This window comes from Pleuronectes platessa, chromosome 9, assembly GCF_947347685.1.
Source record: "Pleuronectes platessa chromosome 9, fPlePla1.1, whole genome shotgun sequence".
In the NCBI taxonomy this organism is placed as follows: Eukaryota; Metazoa; Chordata; class Actinopteri; order Pleuronectiformes; family Pleuronectidae; genus Pleuronectes; species Pleuronectes platessa.
This window is the reverse complement of record NC_070634.1, coordinates 22,409,218-22,431,149: the sequence shown is the minus strand read 5'-3', so window position 1 is coordinate 22,431,149 and position 21,932 is coordinate 22,409,218. Positions and strand designations below refer to the sequence as shown.

The window sequence follows — 21,932 nt, the reverse complement described above, 5'->3', positions numbered from 1 at the left end:
GGTTTCACTGGGATGAAAATATCCAGAGTTCCCATATGACTCATGTTCTGCAGCCACGTTCAAACCAACAATCACACACCATCATATTACTTGACTCTAACTTTCTCCACTGTCATTTCCTGTTGATTGGAGGCACACAACAACTAGGTCACTCGGGCTCAATGGTGACAAACAAGCGTCCGTGCTGCTGGCATTGAAAGACGCCATCAAAGAGCTTCTTTTGCCTGTTTTCAGAAGGGAAAGGAGCCATTAGCCCACTTATTTATAGGCCACACACTGATATTCTACCGAAAACCATCAGCCCAATCATTTGCATGGCAAACCCACTCTGTCCACTCGTTTTTGTGAGGGAAACAGAAACGTGAGACGCACATGAGGCTCTGAAAGCGACCTGGGGCGGCCCTTTCGCCTGGGCCTGGTCTGTCGTAAGTGGGTCGGATGAACCAAATGCCTGGAGATCAGTCGGTGCGTGTGTCACAAAGCATGCTTGTCTCTGGCTAACAGGGTGAAAGAGACTCAGCTGAATGTCCCCCTTTCACTCAGACACTCAATTAAGGCCTAATTGGTTTGGGGTCCAGTACAGGCATGCGGCCAGGCAACACCCCAGGCTTCTGTGCACTTGTTCTCTATATTTTCTGACCCCCCGCACCCCCTCAGGAAACACTTCTTTGATCTGTGAAAATTCAAAGGCATTTCTTAAGCCGAGGGCTTGATAGTCTATTTCCTGTCCGAACACACAGAGCACTTTAGAAAAGCTATTTTACAAATCACTTGATGAAGCAGCTTCTGAGAATATGACACAGGACGGAGCGGTATATGGATAAGTGCATGTATGGATCCACATATAAGTCTCTGTGGCGTTGCAATGTGATTTTGTGTGTATGTGTGCACAAATGAGGGAGCACGTGTGTGTTTCTGTGCGTGTGAATGTACATCCACGCATTTCCACGAGCTGTGTCAGCAGCAGAGAAGCACATCTCTTTATGATGACTTGTACTCCTCTACTGTAATGCATTCCTGGAAAGCCCTATCCCTCTCCAGAGACTGGTGCACTACTACCCAATGATAATTGATTAGATGTTCAGAAATCCAAAGTATGTTTAAAAAATGACGACTTTAAAAACCTGCCGTTCTGAAAGTCTCATGTATCATGTGTTTCTGGCTCAGTCTCCTTGATACTGCACAGGTCTGTTTGATCTTAGGATCCAAGGACCTCAAAGTAATAACGACCATATGAACGTGGAATGAGAAATGAGTCTAAGACCCTTGGATCTGCTGCGAGCCATTACATGATCAATATCTTCAAACTAACTGAAAAGAATGACCTTCCATCAGTTCTCTTTTCTTTTCTTCTTCTTATCGACTGAATCTCTCTCCCTCAGTTCTGGGCCTGAACATCTGATAAATGAATATGTTCACATGTTCCAAAGCAGTGGAATCCCACTCGTTGTTGACAGTGAACACAAAATGGCCTCAGTGACAACAGCCCCCCAGACCGTGCAGAGAATCCAACACACATGCGCACACAGTCTCTCTAACACAAACCAGATGGCTCCATGTTGTTACTCCACCACAAAATCTTCTGGTAGCTATTGGAATCCCCAACAGCAATAAAAAACGCTGGCCTCTGCTGACCTCGACCCGCGCTGGATTACGTCACTCGGTGGGAACACCACGGCCTAGTTCTGCCCCTTTGTTTGTTTCCCTGATCGTCCCACGGAGCCCCGGGACCTCTGGACTGAAAACACTCCACAGTAGCAAGCAGCTCATGGGACAGCCGTCCACATTCCACCGTCTGGGAACGTCCTCACCAAACTCAGAGGATGCGAGGAGGAGGAAGAAATGCAAATGAATGTTTATCTGCACAAATTTAGAGTGAAAACTGATAAGAAATAACTTTGTATGTATATAATTGCATCAGTAAGTGTTTTATTAAATTACATTTTGGATGTTTAAATGACTTTTCATTTGTCTTGGTTATTGTGCATGACCAGTTAATAAGATTAGATGATAATGATAATAAGATAATGAGATTCGTGAAATGTTAATTATCATTTCATAATCTGGTAACCTCAAGCATTTTATTTATTTATATATATAATATGTGTATATATTCACTGAGGTTGAGTGCAGGAAGCTCTGTGGTGTCTTTCTCTCAAGTTTTGGACGACTGAAACTATTTTGAATGGCTCCTGTCATGACCTTGAGGCTACTTCAGGAGAATAGTGATTATAGAACTATTATCTTTAACTCAATGGGTTGACAGAAGGTTGACAAGACGCGCAGTAAACAGATGTGCAATGGGATTTGAACCCTGACTGTAAGTGGCAGTTGGAGTGTTGTGTTCTTCAAGAGCTAACCTGTGTTTTCAGTGTTTTTGGCAGCTTCACAGTCCACTGACAGGAAACTGGAAAGCTGACCAACAGGAGACATTTCTACAGATGCTCCACATTGATTTCTCAGAGAAAAATTCATCTTGATGAGGATATGATATTGATATTGGAGTGTGTGCAATTTGGTGCAGATCCAAATAAAAATCTGGATCCTAATGAATTTAAATGTGGTTCTGTAAGAGAAACACTCAACTGAGCACTCATAGGCATATTCCCTCTTTAACTTCTGAGGATGTGCACAACTGATGTATTCAATGGACTCAGAATATATAAGGAAACCTTGATGCATATATTTTTACACAGTTTTGTGTATATTCAAATATAACATAGTTTTCCTTATCCTATTTAGCGTACTATGAATTTTCTCTAGCTCGCAGCAAGCCAGCAAATAAGGATGTTTCTCAAATGCTTGACATTTTCCTTTAATCATTTGTTTCTCCATCAACCACCAACTGTTTGGGTCCTCCGCCCCGTCTCTCAAGCAGGAAACCTCCTCCCCACTGTTTCACTGGGCTTTTACAGCTCCAATCATTGTTTGTGTGCATTCCACTGCCACCCACTGTGGAAATAAATGTTCAAGTGGAAATTAAAAATACCCCGTCAGGGCTCTGACTAGAGCACAGGTTGAAGCAGTGGCATTTACATAATCAGTCGACTAAGTGCATTTTTTCAAAGTGCTGCTCTTCAGTCTGCTGAGCATCCAGAGGCTTCTTGTGGCTTGTGTTGGTTGTAAAGTTAAAATCTCTGCTGTCAGCACCAGCCGCAAACACTTAGCCGGCCCAATTAGCATAGTAATGCTTCAGCAGACAAAACCACTGTCTCCTGGACAGTGACAATCTGCGGCGGACACTGACACCAGCAGCGTCTCACAGCAGTAAATCATCTGTAAAGAGCAGCCTGTTGTCCCACAGCCTGGTCGCTCTGCAGGTTCAAGGAAGGCCTGGATTTCTGAGGTAATGTGGAAACTCTCAAGTATCTATTTATCTATTCATTAACAGTAACCTTAAAAAAACAACATCACTTTCCTAAACACGAGTAAGTTTTCCATCATTGGTTCCAGAGTTGATGCATTAACACTTTCTGCACCTCCTGTCAGGGATCACCTGTCAGTCAGTCAGCATCAATGTTTCTTTCCCAAATCTCTCAACTCGACATCAGTGTTTACAGCATCACACGCTTTGAGCCTTTGGTATTATTATACTTCAAACATTGTTTTAAAGTCTCTACCATATAATTGGATCCATGCAGGAATAAACGTGACTTAGTTCAGCCATAAAGGTCTATTATTTGTAAAATGAAATTACAAATGATTGTGGAGAAGCTCGGAGCTGGAGTCATATCTCACTCCGGGCTGATGAAGGTTGGTCGGGTGGGGGCGGGGGGAGGTGGTGGGGCTGGGGGGGGGGGGGGGGGGGGGTGATACGTCCTCCGAACCCTGAACCGACAGGCGGCCACTCCCTGAAGCTGACAGGGATGTGCTGGAATCAGATTGATTGCAGTGATGGTAATGTTCACAGTAAGCAGACTAATTTGGATCTTCTTGTTTCTTTGATTCGATTGAGCCTCATTGATGGAGATCTGAGCCTCGACAGCCGGGCGTCCTGACGTCCACGCTCCCAGACGGCGTCCTCACACCCGTCCTCCTGTCCCCCTCTCACCCACACACCCCCGCCATCCCCACCTCAGCCTGTTAACCCAACAAGCATATGTCCAGATCAGCAGGAGAGATGTGACCACATCACATCCCCGGAATCCTCCACTATTTTATTATCCCCTCCAACCGACTATAAATATTGTCAGCAGGTAGAGGCTGTTGTTAGAGTACAAGCTGCTAATACTCTTACTCCTCTTCAGGGTAGATAAACTATATACTGAATGTACACATGATGTAAACTGATCTGACAGGAACTTCACAATCAAATGGTGGCAACGCTAAACCCTCTTGACTCAGGACACTTTAGGTGTGATTTTGTTGGGGGGGGGGTTGACCCCTCATCACCAGTGTGAGTTCAGAGCTGGCTAAGATATATATATTTGTCATTATATTGTTTATTTTATGATTTGTAATTGTTTTTATACCCTTATTGAACATATTACAAAATAAATACATGTGATTTCATTGCCTCATGCTACTGCTTGAATATTTGTTTGAAAAGTTGAGCTCTGTCTTTCAGGTGAAGCGCTAAATAATTAAAATATAGTTTTGCTTCATTTCAAATCAAAGTTAATAATCTCTCTGTATCCACACACCTTGTTTCTATGACCTGCTGCATGAAGGACAGTGATGTGGCCTCTAGTTGCATCGAGCACTATCGGTGAAGATGTTCTGGGAAACGTCCATCAAGCGTTCTGAGCTCTAATGGATCTTCATTGATAAACCTTGTTGTGGGAGGCCCGGGCCAAGTATTGATTACACTCAGAGTGTTTTACATGAAGTGGTCAGGAGAGAACAGCAGCTGCCACTCAGTACAAGGTGCACAGGGAAGTTTGGTTTTGAATTTCTGATCTACTTCCTCCCATGGGACAGTTTTAATAGAGTGCAAGAGTTTCTCCAAACTGAAGGATCAAGACATCAAACATGCTGAATGGGATGTTTCACTTCTGGCATCAGCCACGATGCTATTTGATATCTGAACTGGAGTGACAGTCAGTGGTGTGCCCAAGGCTAAACAGTCCAATTGTGAAACTGCATTGAATTTCACTAGATTTGTATTTGGATAACGCACTCATAAATATCAGTCCCTTGAAAATTCAATTAAGTTTTAATCAAGATCCACTAATTATTCCATATAACACATTATTAAGTTTTGTGGAAACGACTGCTCAGTATTTTTTGTGTAATCTTGCTGACAAACAAACAAAAGCACAAGTAAAAACATTTAAAATACCTTTATTCATTGGATAAGCTCGTATAATTTATACACTGCATAATATAATTCTCCACATCAACGAACACAGTCAGGTACTTTTGAACATTTCCACTTTACAAAGAAAACAAAACATTTCTCGGGGCGCATTGCATAACAAAATAATAACAAAATGCAGCTTTTGAAGAAGTCAAAAGAAAAAGTTCCACTCACTCGAGCAAGATATCGATTTTGACTGATCCAGTGTGCTGCAGTCGCTCTGTGGCTTTTATTTTCCAGTCCTCTAAGCTTAGACACACACACACACACACACACACACACACACACACACACACACACGCACACACACACACACACCAACAGGGATAAAACATAAATAAGAATCAAGGGGAAGGAAATGCATAATAATGGCTCCCTCTGAGGAGCGGTCAGGTATCTACAGACACGTGAGTGCCAGGCTAAACTGTGCTTGTGTGTGTGTGTGTGTGTGTGTGTGTGTTGGTGTGCGTACAAGAGGAAGTTAGAAAACAGCAGGGCACCGGGTCGGAAGCTTCACAGCTGCATGCGCTTTGCTGCACTGCCCGGCTCCCGTTCTCCCACAATGCACTCTGCCACCGGAGAGACACAAACGGCCGGTGTTTTTGCTTCTCGGGTAAAAAGGGCCAAAACTGGCAAGCAAAGGTAAACGGAGGTAAACTGAGACACTGAATGAAGCAGTGGGAGAGAAATAGCAGAATAACTGGAGGGACTGGCACCTAAAACATGAACGACATCATGCACTGGGCCTCTGATAAATCCTGGATGTCACAAACGTTTCTAAAAAGTCTGCAAAGTAATGAAGGGATATTTTTTTCCACCACCGTGCCAGAGAGTCACACTTCCATTCGTATCATCCCTCTCTTTCAGACCGCAAGCAATTCATCCTGGCACCTAGTTGGTCTCAAATCTTCACTGAAGAGCTGTTAAAACAATGTTGATATTCCAATTTTAGCCTGGATGTGCCCTGTGGAAACACATTAAAGTATCGGGGGGCTCCATTTAATCGTCAGAGAGACACACTATAGCCTGATGTAATGTGTTTTACAGGTTTGCTCCCTGCACTCAAATGCTTTTCTTTCTCCCTATACGGTCGAGCTAATTTGGAAAGAAACCCACAAACCAGCAGAGCAGTCTCTCCTCGGCATGCCATACTGGTTTACAGCCAGCACATATGTTAAAAAGGGAGGGAGGCCTCGGATGACTTCACGTCTTCACCGCGGCAGGATGATGTCTGAAACACTCGTCCAGAGAAACGGTAGATGTTCTATTTGTGTTGAGCGCGAAGGGAAAGATTGTTCCAGCTCGTCCAAGAGTCCAAGGTCCGGTCTCGGCTCACTTTTCCTACTGGCCTGTTTCTGCTGGTTTGATGGTGCTGTCTCCAGTGAGGGCATTGTGTGTGCGTGATGTGTGTGTGTGTGTGTGTGTGTTGGCACAGAATGAACATTTCCATCCAGGCAGTGCGGTGGTGGAAAGTGGGATGAAAAGAAAGGCAGGAGGAGGTCGTAGGAGGAGAGAGGAAACACTTCAGTTGTTCAAACTAAAGGAGATGCCGAGTTTAACATCTCTCTGTAGCTGCGTGTGGAGATGAAAACCCTGTACAGCCAGTGAGTTGACTCCAAGATGACGTTTTATAAACTACTTATGGAAGCATTGTGGCAGCTAACTGGTGAAGGAACAGGATCCAAGCAGCCATGAATGTTCACTCAACCTCTCTGTTGAAGTACAGATGTCAGGAAACGTTCGAGCTTTGGATTTAACTGCATATCAAAGCAAAGTACACAGGTTTTACTTCAGCTTTCAAGGTAATCTGACCCATTAACTACTACATGTACCATGCAACACCAAAAAGACTGGCATGTCAACCTCCACCTAGTTTTATTCTCAGCCAACATTACATTTACCAAACATGTCAAAGCCTTTGTCACATGAAGTTAAACAAAGTTAAGCTAAACTGTTTTTGTATTTCATAACAAATCCATAACATCTGATTTTAGGACTCTACAGCCTCGAGCCATCAGGTGCAGATTCAAAACCATTTTTCCAGCATAAACCTGCTCAGAAACCAACTCAGAAACCTTACCGGCCCAGTACGAGAAACTAGGAACCACCAGGAGTTCCAAAATTAACGTTTGCCTGTAAGAAACGTGAAACCTGTCCAAGTTTTGGATCCATGCTGACCCCTCGCTCCTCTGCTTTGCTCCATACTGGATTTGGTTTCCCTTCCAGCAACTCCACATTTATATTTCTCAGCGACGATTACCTTTGCCAAACACATCTCTTGGTCATTCCTCTCAAAGCTTTTGTTTGCCGGCAAGAAAACCTGCTTTTGTTCACCACTATCTGACATTCTGGAAACATTTTATCAAATATTACTCCACACTTTTAGGTAATCTGACCCGATATTAAGTACATGTACCATGCAACAAAAAAGAACACTTGTAATTGTAACAACAAGAAATTAAGAGGGGATGGCTCAGCTAATGGTCGATTAGGAGGTTAAACATGCAGGAAATGCTTGCATTAAAAAGGCCTCTGACCTTTAGGCTGAAAAGGGATTTGGTTTTGGGGAAAACTGCCTAACGTGTCTGTTCTGAGTATAAAAAAAACATTGGCTCTGTATCAGTGTCGAAGCTGATCGCTGCACATGCTGCACTGGCACGAGAACTGAGAGATTCAAACAATTCCCAGCACTGAGAACAAAGAGAGGTTCAGAAGTCCACATAAGGGAAGGAAGAAATTCACTTCGAGGTTAGCTTGACGCCCTAAGACAGGGAGGGGTTGTGCCAAACCGTTGTTATTTCCACAGTTATGATTATGTAATATGTCCTGTATTTATGAAATGTGTTCCACTACTCCTGCTGCATTAAAGTGACTTATTGCAGACTGGGACGAGGTGTAGCAACGATGTGGTGAGTGAGATGGAAACGCTTGAAGAGCTTTGGGACTGGTCTATTCTTATCTGATCCTGACAGGCCGGCTGTGCTCAGGCAGTCGGTGTCTGTCTGACACACACACACACACACACACACACAGAAACACACACACACTCCCTGTCAGTAGTCTTTCGAACTCCTGAAGAAAAATTTCAGTTTTCATTTGCTGAGAAGAACAAACCAGTCAAAAGCAAACCAGTCGAAAGTCTTCAAGAAATATTGCTTTTCTGCTCTGATTTGTCGATTTCTCACAGTTCGGCCATTAAAGCTCTCGGCGCAGGTCATGCATATATCCACGCAGCCAACACGACACATTTACCACCCAGCAACATTTACCAAAGTAGCGGCCAGATATAATTTAGTAAAAATCGGTCAACAAACCACAGATTATCAAATCGACAGTGCACTCGTCTCAGGAGGGAAAGCACAGGCATACTACGCAGTAAAGTTTTACACCAATCAGGCACAACGTCTGCAGTTCCAAACTAACACAGATTACCAGATCAAAACAAATATTCAGCCATATTCAGTATTTGCGTACAACCGGTCACGTCTAAGTACCTGGTGCACAGAGTAGCTGTATTGCGATTCAGTGAATATACAATATTGCAGAGGATTAGTTCATCATTGAAGCTCAACAAAGACACCGACGCTAACAGCGGGGGGGGGGGGGGGGGGGGGGGGGGGGGGGGCATTATTTCTCATGGAGGGAGACGTTAACTAATCCCAGTGCCCTGTCCTCGATGTGTTTCTTATCTTCTACTGTTGTTTAGGGACGTTTTCAGGGAGAAACACACAGATATACTTGTATTTCACTTTTTTTGCTAATACTTGAACAAGCAATACTGGGTATAACTATTGGAAGTGTACTCTCACATCGTTTATATGATTAATTGTATTCCAGACATTAATGGGACAGACGTCTATTTTTAGATTCTTCTTTTTTTATTTGTGAAATCCTAGATCGTCTGCTTTCTTCTTCTTAAATGACTTTGAATTAAAAAAAAACTTGAAAAGCTATAGAGGCCATGATCGGTAATGAGAGGCCATATTTGTTTCACTTCCAGGGGTCAAAACAAAATGGTAGGGCGCTAACAGGAAATGCAGTTATCTCTCTTATAAGGATTTAGAGTTTAGAGTAGTTTTACTTTTGGGGAATTATTAATTGGGGCGAGTAATACAAATTGTAATCTTGAAATGTTCATTGGTTAATACTTCTCTGTTCTCCATCATCTGTGATCTGTGCTTTATTTCTAGGGCAAATAAAATAAAATAAAATGAAAATAAAAATCAGGGAATGCAAAGAGAGACCCTGAGAAAAAACTATGACACAGGATATTTTAAATTGTCCTAAGTTGGTTTGAGGCAGCCCCGCTTTAACTGACGATGGTTAAAGTCCTGTAATGTGCATCCATCTTAATACTGACATCAATGTTTTATAGAAAGTTAGTGCTGTTAGAGGGAAGAATAGTCTTTGTCTTTTAAACCCAGTGTCTTTCACCAGAGAAACCCTCATCCCCTGTTCTTCACCACAGCAGTTCACTCCTCTTCTCACCTTGGACGTTACAGAGGAAGGAGTGAAAAGTGAATTTGGTACCGTCTGTTATTAACCTTCCTACAAAAACGTCACGTCTTCCTGTGACTGCACCCAGCGCCAGTGCGCGTCGTACTCCATGTGCATTTTGCCGTTCATTTTGCAACTTTCCAACTCGATTTTGCCGTTTCTATAGGGTTTGAGTTTGGGGCTCTGGCTGGTTCCCTGTCTCTCAGTGAGACTGGGGTGGGTCGGGCTTCCAGTTTGTGCCGATGGTTTCTCATGGATGCCATTAACCTTGATGGATTGTGCCTTGATATTGTCCTTTTTAACAGGGATTCCTTTGCCCGTCTCAGCTGCCTTGGTCCACACTGGAGCGTCCTGCTTGGGGCCCTCAGACTTGGCTCGAGCAGAGTTGATGGGAACAGCTGGTTTTCCAGCTGCAGTCCCAGTGACAGCACTGGTAACCGCAGTCCCTAGTGTATCTTTCACCTCTGTCCCATTTCCAGCGCCAACTCCATTCTCCTTTGTCCCTGCCCGAATCCCAACAACAGCCCCAGTAACAGACCTCACCCCTACCCCAGCTCCTGCTGCCGTGACCGGGGCCCCGAGGCCTCCCCCTGTCCGGCCCCCGGGGGCAGCCTCTGAAACCAGCGGAGTGGCAGAGCAGATGACCGACTCCGAACTGGACGGGCAGTACTCGTCCATGTCGTCCGCCAGGGTGTCCAGGTAGCTGCCGATGGAGATGTTGTCCAGCTTGTCATTGGGGTCCTGCAGGCTGCTCCAGGAGCCTCTCCAGGACGTGTCGGGGCCCTCGCCCAGGCTGTACTGGCTGCCGGTGAGGCTGCTGCACCGGCTGGTCATCGTGCTGCGCTCCTCCAGCAGCCACTTCACTGCCTCGATGCCTTCATGCACCGCCAGCAGCTGCTGCAGGAGCTTCACGTCCACTGAGCGCAAGTGGGCCTATGGAGAAATAAAAAAGGAGGAATGGATGAGATAACATGGAAACATCAACGTAAAGATCTCATTTCTTTATTGTGCTTATTTTGCAGTTTGCAACAGGAGATCAATTAGAGCCAGACACACACTGAAACTTGCTGACCCACCAGGACTCAGCAGATATTTATTTCAAGCAGTGAGAGTTGGCTCCTGCGTTGAGTGCAAACACCATTAAAATGCTATTAAACCCTTCAGATAACCATAATTGGAAGTAACATAGTAGCTGGCAGGCCGAATAAATAGTGTGCTGCAACGTGCAGTGTGGAAACAGAATAGGAAAAGCACAAAGACAGAAATGAGAGAAATGAGAAAAGGTTTAGGTAGCGTGTATGTAAATGAACATTAGATTAGTCTGTTTAACCGTGTTAACAAGGATATATGACGCTAGGAGAGAGAGAAATGTGACACAGTGGAAACTATTTGTGGACACATTTGAAAAGTAAAACACCACAATCTTTAAACAAGGTTTTATAAATCATCGTCCTAATGTCATGTTAATTGCTCAAATATTTATATACTCATCACGACGTCATCTGGTCCAAATAGATGAGGCTTAAAATGATTAATCAGAAAAGTGATGTGTGTGAGGGGAGGCCGAAGAAGCTCGATGGTGAATAAGTAGAAAAAGATGGCTTCAGTCATGGAAAATTCCTCCGCAGAACGCATTAGCAGAGGTCTGCGGTGGAGTGCCGGGCCAGGAGGTGATATATGGCACCGACACTGTCTCTCTCTCTCTCTCTCTCTCTCTCTCTCTCTCTCTCTCTCTCTCTCTCTCTCTCTCTCTCTCTCTCTCTCTCTCTCCAGATCACTGCAGACCTCAGCCTCTCATTATTTCTCAGTTCATTCACACAATGTTTCCTCTTCATTACTTTAGGTTTCTATCTCTCACTAAGAAATTATATTATATTTTCTGAGCTCTTTGGGATTTTCTTTTTAGTACCAAACACAAATACTACCCATGTTTTACGAGGGTGAAACGGATATACTTTAAAGACGTTGTATCGGATCAATACATAGATTTGTGTACTTGTTAATACTTGATGTTATCATGCCAATAAATATATTGGACAGGAAGCATAGTCATAAGAATCCAGCCATAAATGGAGCATTTACATCTGCATTTATTGTGCCAGGACCATGAGCTAGCAAGACCTTTGCTGACCCTTCAGTCTTAGTGTCGCTCTCTTATTCCCTCGTGCCCTCTCCGGTCATGTCAATAAAACAAAGAGGAACATATTGATTGTTTAAACCTGACAAGCCACCTTTCTCTTGGTAGAGATACATCCAGTGGAGCCTTGTTTTTGTTCTGTCATGATTGATCTGTATTTGCTCAAGACAAAAGAAAAAAGTATGGTCCAGAGTCTGGTGTTCTTTCTTCTACAAGGAACTTTGTATAAATGGAAATGAATACCCCCTCTTACATCATCTCTGTGTGTAGGTGGTGGTGGACCTTTGTTTGAACCAGTCAGGACAGTGAGGCTGCAGAGAAAAACCACTTCAGCATATTCATCTTTCTTAGAACCAGGCGAACCACAGTGTGGGAAACAGATTTAGATCAGTGGTTACCAGCCTGGACGTCAAAATCCCTAAAGATAAATGTGAGGAGTCATAAGATGACAAATTGGAGAACATAAAGAATTATGTTTTTCCCCGACTTTTCTCAATATTACGATTTTTTGTAAAATTTAATTTCTAATGATTTCACCTCGTCGGGCCCTTAAAATCTTTTAAGTTCACATAAGAAGAAAAGCTATAACAATGACTTTATATTGTTCTAAGTCAAGTCAACATCGTCAATTGATATAAATGAGTTCATGCTCAAGACAATTTGATGGAGAATACAAACATCCGTCCATCTGGGGAGCTGGAGGCACTCCCAACCAATTTAGAGTCTCCAATCAACCAGACAACAACCTGCATGTCTTTTGTATGTGGAAGCAAAACACACACAACCACATGGGGAGAGCAAACTCCATGCAAACGCACCAACATCCCATTAAGGGCAAAGAAATGTAGATTATATATATATACACACACTCGTATGGTTCATCCATCTCCACAGTACATGACACACAAAAAAGATGGAGTGCCTGATGAATAAGAGCAGATCGCCAAAAACCACAGCTTTATGTGTGTGTCGGTGTGTGTCGGTGTGTGTGTGAGTGTGCGTGTGTGAGTGTGTGAGAGAGAAAGAGACAGACAGTAAACCAGCTGGCATCTTGGCACACAGACATTTAGTTGGGCGGGGTTCAGGTTTGAGGTTTGAGGGTTTCAGGCACAGACTCTAATGAGGATGGCAGTAAAAGTAGCTTTGTGCCCGTCAGCGCTGAGGTGGCACGACGCTAACGAAGCTCCAGGCTCTCCCAGCTTGTACCAGCTGCATTCATCTACTGTGGGAAAGCTGTATTTAAACAGACTTAAAGCACAAGTGGGTAAAATGGGTTGTGATTGTGCTGCTGTCCTTCGAAATACATAACCTACAAAATGAACAACATGAAAAGTGAATGTTGGGCTTTGGGAAACTGTTACGAGTATTTATCATTATTTATCACAGTTTCCAACAGTTTTATTAATGAATTAAAATTAGAAATACACAAATAATACACATTTTTATTGTAACTGACAATAATATCGTTTAAAAAACGCTTTTCTTAAAAATCTGTTATATTGTACATTTTTCCTTGTGTTTCTCAATAAGAATATGTAAATATGTCCTTTATGCAAATGAGATTTCATAACACCGACATGCATCTACATTCATGCAGCAGTCTCTTGTACTGTGTTATGCTTCTTCACAAGGAGCTTCTGTCCCTGTTATGATGCAGTGGAGTCAAACACACTCGTTAAAGACACGACCCTGTCAAATGAAAAAGGTCAAATTGGGGCCAAAAGGTTTTAATGTGACAGCAGTCAGGATGAGAGTGGGGGGGGTGGAGGACTGTGCAGCCTCAGGGACTCAAACACCATTAATCGTCTTTTCTCATTTTTTCGGACATCGAATACACAGCCAAGCAGATTTCAGTTTTTCTCTTCGGGCATGAGGCCACATCCTGACAGCCACAGGATTCTGGAAAGCTCATTTTCCTGCCTCTTATATCTGACACATAACAGTGTGTGTGTCTGTGTGTGCGTGTGCGTGTGTGTGTGTGTGTGTGTGTGGTTGTGTGTGCATTACAAATAATATTATAAAAAGCAGTCCTTAAAATAATTGATTTCATTAATTTTGAATAAACAGCCATTTCATTGGGAAGTCAATGCTACGTTCGACCACCAAATTCTATCAACATAATCCATGAGTCCCATAAAACACAATGCTACTGTGCTCCTTCTACATGTGTACATGCATGTGTGTGGAGCAGGTGTTACACAACCGGACACGATGAGTGATGGGAACACTTGAGTGACAGCTACTGTCGTTCTATGTATTTTAAAGCAGAAGGAATTTGCAGGGACCAGGACGATGCCCGGACGCCCCGACTGCCCTGAACTACACTTCAGCTTTAAGCTTCTTCTGATGGTTTAAGTTATGGATATTTAGATAAAATATCTGCTCTGTCATTTGTGGGTCAGTGTTCTGCTTCACATGTCTGGAAAATGAACCTTGGTGAGCTGCAGGCTGAGATCGTGCTCATACATGATCACACCAGACGCACAAATTGGGGCAACAGCTGCTGCACAATTGACACATATTTTCCAACAACAAGACATAATTTATCTTCCCACCAACGACAGCAAGGAGAAACAAAACCACAAGAATAACTCCAGATGCTCTGCTCTTCAAACAGGATATTTCTCATTGTCAAATAACACATGGCCTGATGAAGTCAAACCATTAAGTTGCTGGAACCTGGACCTTACTTTCCGAACCCTGGCCTTCTATCTGTATTTCTATATATGGTCTGGTGAATGGTCTGTATTTAGAAAGCACTGTTCAAGTCTTCATGACCTCTCAAAGCACTTTACAGTACAGTCTTACAGTCATACACACATTCATACAGTGCATTTACGTGCAGCACGTTCTCTATCAGAAGGGGCAATTAGGGGATCAGTATCTTGCTCGATGGGGAAGACTGGGATTGAACCATCAAACCTTCTGGTTAGAGGACGCCGGCTCTAACTCCTGAGCCACAGCTCTTTCTGTCTGTATGTGGAAGGCACAGCTCCAGAACAGCTCGTCTTATTGGCTTCACACTTGGCCTATGGATTAAGAATAAGAGCCCAAAGGGAGAGCAGTGGGATGTGGATACGTGCTATGCTTAATAATACATTGAGTAAACAGGCAACCGGCACGTAGCAGTGGCAGCTAGGACTCATCAGAGCAGGTGACATTGTCGATCCTGCACTTCAGGTTCTGCTTACTGAATCCAGCTTCACTGAACTTTGAACAAACAGGTGAACATTAGCAGCGGTGGTGGTGGTGGTGCAGCTTCAGGGTTCTGTGGACCGGGTCCAGCAGCAGGTCTTCACTTGCTGCAGCTGAATTACTGCAGGTCCCTTTTACAGTTTCAGAAAGAAAAGCTGCAGCCAGCATTTACACAGCCCATTACAAACAGGCAGGTTTATAACAGGGACACAGCACTGGTTCATTCTAATCTAGTTAGGAACAACATTGTTGGCTTGTTTACACCCAGTCTCAAGTTGAGCAAAGAACTCAACAATTATTCTGGTCATCGCAATGTTATCCAAACCATAAACCACGATGAAAATCAATCACCAGTTGCAATGGAGCCGAATTGTCCTTTATCCTGGATGTTCTACTAAACAGGTTTTCTGTTTAATTTGCCAAAATCAATGGGCTCCATTTAAATCATGCTCTGACAAACTCAAGTGTCTCAACAGACACGGTCCAGTCATTCATGATACAGCACATCCTGGTGACGTGTGCACCACTGCAGCCTGATCCGTGACGCAGTCTCCCACGAGGCAATAACAGCTTCTCAATGTCACCCAGCCACCTCACAGACTGCTGAATCACTGCCAGCACCAACACACACATACAAACACACACACATACACGTTCTCCCATACACACACAACAATAAACAGAGTCTTGCTCCCTCTCTTTCTCGTGTCCTCTGGTGTCGCTTGTCTGTCGTTTCACCTTCCAGACCGAACCCCGGGCGCTCTGAAGACATACGGTGTCCTTCCAGCGTCCCTCCGGTCTCCGTCCCACAGCAGCAGGACGCCCCTGCAGCTCCATCTGTCTGTTCTCATCTCTGAGTGCTGTCGGAAAATCAAACCGTCCTTTGTGTTCTCTACTTCTGTTACTGTCTCTGTGTCCATTGCACTTCCAGATTTTTCTTTCCTACACATCATCTTTTTCCCTCTCTTACAATTTGCTTCTTTTATTTACCCACTAGACATATTTTGGATGGAAACATGCAGGGATTCACTGTACAGTCCAATCTAGACTAAAAAGAGGTTGATGTTTCATGAAATTGAAGCAAAAACTGGAAAAACTTGCAAATGGATTCTTTAAATAAGGTACAGGTTTTGGATTTCATTTTGTCTGTTTGTTGCTTGTAGGACAAAAATACTGGATGGATAATATCGAGTCTTGGTGGAAGGATGCTGCATGGATTAGGAAAGTCCAAATCTCCCACCAGTTCATCTATCTTATTATAAAAACTGTCAAACAAGTGATGACACAACGTAATGAAAGTTAGTGTAAAACCCCTGATTGAGAATCTCCTCTCATGCAGTCGATAAATAAATAAACGCTCCAGCTGCTGTGAAACCTGAGATGTTCATTCAGGTTTCCTGGTCAAACACAGACAGAGAGAAAAGGAGATGAAACACGGAGAACTAGACGTGATGGAAGAATAAAGGAGCTCCGCTTGTTTAACACTAGTTTAGTTAGATAGTCCTGTCCTGACATCATCTGTGAGGAGATACAGCCCGAGGAGCCAGACAGAGAGAGAAGATTAAATCGGTTCAGCTTCAGTTCAGCTCTGCACCCAAAGCTGACTTTGCACTGACATTGATCTGCCCAGAGGTGAAAGACAGAGACAGAGAGGGACAGGGGGACGTCACAGAAAGAAAAAGGGAGAGTGACATTTCCCTGGCAATGAGACAACATTTGCCCTTCGATTGTTTAAAATACAGGTGGTGCTGCTGAATGAATAAAATGTACAAAGCAGATGGTAGTGCGTGTGTGTGCTCTTGTGTGTGTGTGTGTGTGCGTACGTGTGTGGTTGCATGTGCGTGTCTGGCAGACTACCAGTCGTCTGTGGTTTTAAAGGAGTGTCTCTGCATCCAGTAAATCTGTTTAGATGAGTGTAGAGTGTGTAAACTGCACTGAATGAGACATATAAGCAGCAAGAGTAACACAGTGTACGAGAGGCACATGTCACACAGCATCACATCTTTATCGTCATCATCTTTTATTATTTACTTCTATACATCAGTGCTAGAATTATGATGACATTTTGTCTGTTCAAAATAAGTACAATGAATCAATAATGCATCAATTAGTGAAATGTCAGTAAATACGTTTGTATTTTCTCTGCCCCCTTCGCCAAGGAGGTTATGTTTCCATCTTTTGTTTGTGAACAGGATTACAGAAAAGTTACCGGACATATAACCCCGAAAATGGGAGGGATGCACTCTACTGAGAGTCATTCTAGTTGTTTACAGTAAGTTGTTTGTCCATCATTATCATAATGAACCAGTAGGTTTGACTACTGAGTCACTTCAACTGTTTGAAACTAGAAGATTTCGTTTTTTTCCAAAATACACTAAATTACTAAAGAGGCCAATTCCCCCCAGTTCAAGGAGATGAAAGTTCTCTGCGGCGGCTTCATGTTACACTGAACTGTTTTCTTTATTAGTCACAGTATTTCCTTTAGAGACATAAGGCAAAGACTTCAAAAGACTCTTTATGTGTTAAAGATGGGAACCAAGGGTTTTGTCTGACTTTGTAATTCAATCTCACATCAGTGTGTTTTACATCAGATGTTGTCGTATATGACGTTTAAAGTAGAAGGTAAAAGCAGCTTGTTTGTTCCTGTCTAACGTTCACTGGGAGGAGGGAGGAGGGAGGAGGGAGGAGGGGAGCGGGGGAAACACAGCGGAACGTCTTGTTTTGTCCTGACAGTTAGCAAGAAGCAGAGCAACATTTCATCTCTGCTGGTGACAGGGGACAATATGGAACACACACATACACACACAAACACCCACACTCACGCACACATACATCCTGCAGTCGTGCATCAGCATGCTGTGCGCTCACAGACACACTAACACATGAATGAGGAACACAAGACACATTCACACAAACGTAAAGGTGCAGGCAAAGTGAGAAAAAGAAGCGGATATTGGCTCACTCCTCTGTGTGTGTGTGTGTGTGTGTATGTGTGTGTGTGTGTGTGTGTGTGTGTGTGTGTGTGTGTGTGTGTGTGTGTGTGTGAGTCAGATAGCATTACTCTGCAGACACTGTACACGTGTTACTGCACATCTTACTAAGCAGATTTCTGATTAAAGTGCAATGCTCAGACTCTTTTTGTGCACTTTCATTACACCACACCACTCTCACAGATGAATGAAACACACACACACACACACATACACACAGAGCACAGCTCTATGCTGGAGGCTTCAATCCCCCATGGTCAGGAAGTAGCCCTTTATCACTATCTCTTCTCTCTCTCAATCCTCCTCCCTCCTTCACACACTGATTCGTGTCTAACACTATTTAATCAGTCTGCTCCTGGACAGATTTATAGAAACTCCAAACCGTGCTCATTGGTCAGATATGCTCTTAGAAACTGGCTGACATCAGTGTCTGGAGGTTACAACAGTTAAGTTCTCTTTGAGTCCCATGTGACGGCCCAATGATTCTATCTTTCCCTGTGAAATTCAATTAAAGGCCTGATGAGAAGGTCCCTGTCCACACAAGTGGTTTGGTTCGGTCCCAGTTTAAATCCCAGTTCATACTAACGTGCTTTAAGAACACATACCACATGACCACAACCTGGCGTGAAGAAAGAATCAGATCATGTGTTTTGGTCGTTGGGATGTGAACAGTTAACCCCCAGAAGACACCTTGCTTTGTTTGTGGGGGGGGGGGGGGGGGGGGGGGGGGGGTCATTCATGGCGGTGCATGTGATCTCTGTCACAACCACAGACGGAGTGCACGTCTGCATCTGCCACAGGAATGTACCACGCTCATGATTGGACACTTTTGGAGGAGGTGGGGTCTGAGTCAACACGCTGACAGTGAGATATTAGTTTAATAGATAAATAATCTTCAGAAAAACCTCGACTGAACGAAAGTAAACCTCTGATTGTTGTGTTTAATAAATAAAAAATGACCGCTTTCTATAAATACATTCCATAGGGGGTTGATGCCCAATTATACTGCATCACACCACAATCAAGGCCCAGAATAAAAAGAAAGAGGAGAGGCTGTAGATGATAAAAACAGATTAATATGAATGTTGTGATTGGGGAGATAACGTCCTGACGATAGGACGAGCAGTGACATCACCACAGGATAGAGGCCTGTGATCGTCAACTCCGGTTCCCTAGCAACCACATTCGTCTGCAGCGGTTGGCATGGTGACGAGCAGCTTCACTGAGTCAGTGACGGAAATCGAGGAGTCGTCAGGTTTTTATCACTCGAGACCATTAAAGTTATAAATATCACACATTACAGTGGCATTACATCATTTGTCCACTAGAGGGAGCATGGACACGTTTAGATTTCATCTGCGAATTCTATCGTAACCCACTTTCACTAATAATAAACGTATAGCTTGTCCAAACTTCACCAAATTTGACACTTTCCCGGCCAGTTAACAATACACTTGGGTTTCGCATAAAAACAGATATAGACAGAATTAGTAGCGTAGATAGATTACAAATACTTACGAATAAAAGGAAAGAACAAATGTGACCAGCTATGTGTGTAGAACATGAACCGAGAAAATACTTTTCTGTATTGTTTATTCTGTAAAATAAAAGTTTTCATCTCAGCAAAAACGAAATTGCAGATACCAATATGTGAAAGACTCATATCGACCACTGTTATCGGCCAAGCAAATCTATCGGTCTTGCTCTAGCTAGTTATATAAACTGTAGATATATGTTTATACAGGACGTAATCTGTGGGTTAACCTTTCAACAGATCTTATTCAGTATCCTGCACTTTGCTGCTGTTTGTGTATGAGTCATGATAAAGTAATCTGCTGCAGAGATGTTAAACACACACACACACACACACACACACACACACACACACACACACACACACACACACACACACACACACACACACACACACAACACACACACACACACACACACACACACACACACACACACACACACACACACACACACACACACACACACACACACACACACACACTTACCATCTCCATCTTCAGCTTCCTGATCTTCTCATCCAAACTCTTCCTCCCCGTCTCCTTGGCACCGGAGTCGTGCGCGGCTGCCAGCTTGGCGTCTCCCCGGAGAGAGGACGCCTCTTCCCGCAGACACCTGAGCAGTCCCTCGGGGGTCTTCCGGCCGATCTTCGCCTCTATGTCTCTCAGATCGGGGACGGCCTCGCCGGCGGCTCCCTCGTCCATCGCGGCCAAAGTGTGCGACGTGAGCCAGAGGCGAAGAAAAGATCCGCAGAGAGCCGAGAGGATAGCGTCCTCCTCGCTTGTCGGAAGCCGCCGCTGGAGTCACTGCCTCCCGGGACTGAGTGGCATCACATGCGGCTCCAGCCGAACCAGTCTGACAGCACCATTGTTGTTGTTATTCCAGCTGATGAATGTCTGCTTTCATTCCACCTTCATCATCATCATCCTCTTCATCCTCATCATCTTGCATCAAGTCGCAACAAAGTGATGATGATGAGGTGAACTCACTGGGAGAGAGATACTGGTTTCCTCCCAGTGGTTGTTGTCCTGTGTGAAACAGCTGTGGTGCAGATGTGTCTCTACACTGACAGCGAGCTGCGCTGCGCAGATTCCACCTGAACCATGACATCGACCAGCAGCCGCAGCGGAGTGGGAGTGAGGAGGAGACCCCCCCCCCCCCCACCCCAGTGTGAAGAGAGCAGAGGAACACCCAGCAGAATCCGGTCGGCTCTTCCACAATAAAACACGGACACACGCTGCTTCTGGGTGTTGAAGGGACACTGCACAACTAAATTATAAGACTACTCTTTGACTCTTTAACTGTAGTAATTCTGTTTTTAAAATCACATTCATAAACTCTACTGTGGTGTACGGAGCCAGGTGAAGTTCTAGTGGATTTTAATAAGTTGTGCACAAAGAGTTAATATCTATAATAATATAGTAATGACAGGCCAAAGCTTTGAAGACAACACTAAGTTGCATTTATATCTTTTAAGAGTTTTTTATTTCTCAAGTATTTGAGATTGAGACATAGTCCTTCAACATTGCGTGTGCCTGTCGTGTCTCGGGCTCCGTAGTCGTGAGTCACCTGAAGAGTCACGTAGGTAGGGTGGAATGTTCCTGATGCTTAGTTCTCACAGAGAAAACAAAGACAATTCAGGGCTAACGCTTATATAGAGAGTTAACTGTTTGGGACATCTCTACGTCTTGAAATCTGTATATATTAAAGTAAGTTAGCACCCTCTAATCAAAAGTAGGTGGTCCCCTGCCAGGGAAGGTGGAAAGCGGCGCCCATTTTCAAAGGTATGCCACCTGTGTCGGCTGTTCAAGCAGTTCTTGGGTTTTAAACATCAGGAAACTCAGGAGGCGAGAAGACTCATCGTCAGGCTGCATTTCTGTCGTGAAGTTTGTGTTGCTACTGCAGTCGTAGCTAGACAATTCAGGTAGGCGTGTCTCAGCCACCACCTCCCTGCATTCAAGACATATTTTGAAATTCCAGTGAGAGACACTTCCCCCAAGACTTGAGACGTGAAATGAATCTGTAAAACTTCCAAACCTCATTTCACTCAGATGTTCAATGAAGCCCTTCTAGATCACATAAAGATGGAAGACATCTCCAAAAGCGAAGCCAAAGCATCTTGATCACCACTTGGTAGCCGGCCGCAGTATTAATCCTAAACCCTGCCTCCTCCATGTTAGTGGATGGGACTTGGACCAAACTAAAGAGTCAAAGTACATTTTCTTATCAAACAGTGATGTTTGTTCAAGTGTAAAAGTGTATGTTTGTTTTTAATTCGTAA

The 21,932-nt window shown here is 43.8% G+C and overlaps 1 protein-coding gene across 1 annotated transcript; it reads right to left on the bottom strand.

Moving 5' to 3' along the window:
• Positions 1-8,922: 8,922 nt before the first annotated feature.
• Positions 8,923-20,355, bottom strand: lurap1 (leucine rich adaptor protein 1). Its single transcript, XM_053431478.1, has 3 exons — positions 20,140-20,355; positions 10,358-10,729; positions 8,923-10,165 (listed from the first exon to the last, which is right to left on the bottom strand). The coding sequence occupies exons 1-3, from the start codon at positions 20,353-20,355 to the stop codon at positions 9,848-9,850; spliced, it is 906 nt and encodes a 301-aa protein (XP_053287453.1). The 3' UTR covers positions 8,923-9,847.
• Positions 20,356-21,932: the final 1,577 nt, after the last annotated feature.

Excerpts from the sequence above, each read along its gene's own strand:
- lurap1 (XM_053431478.1), bottom strand. The coding sequence starts at position 20,355 with ATGGACGAGGGAGCCGCCGGCGAGGCCGTCCCCGATCTGAGAGACATA. Across the intron at positions 10,730-20,139 it reads GGAAGCTGAAGATGGAGATG|GCCCACTTGCGCTCAGTGGA; the intron begins GTAAGTGTGTGT and ends ATTTCTCCATAG. Across the intron at positions 10,166-10,357 it reads TCGGGGCCCCGGTCACGGCA|TCTGAGGGCCCCAAGCAGGA; the intron begins GCAGGAGCTGGG and ends GCTCGAGCCAAG.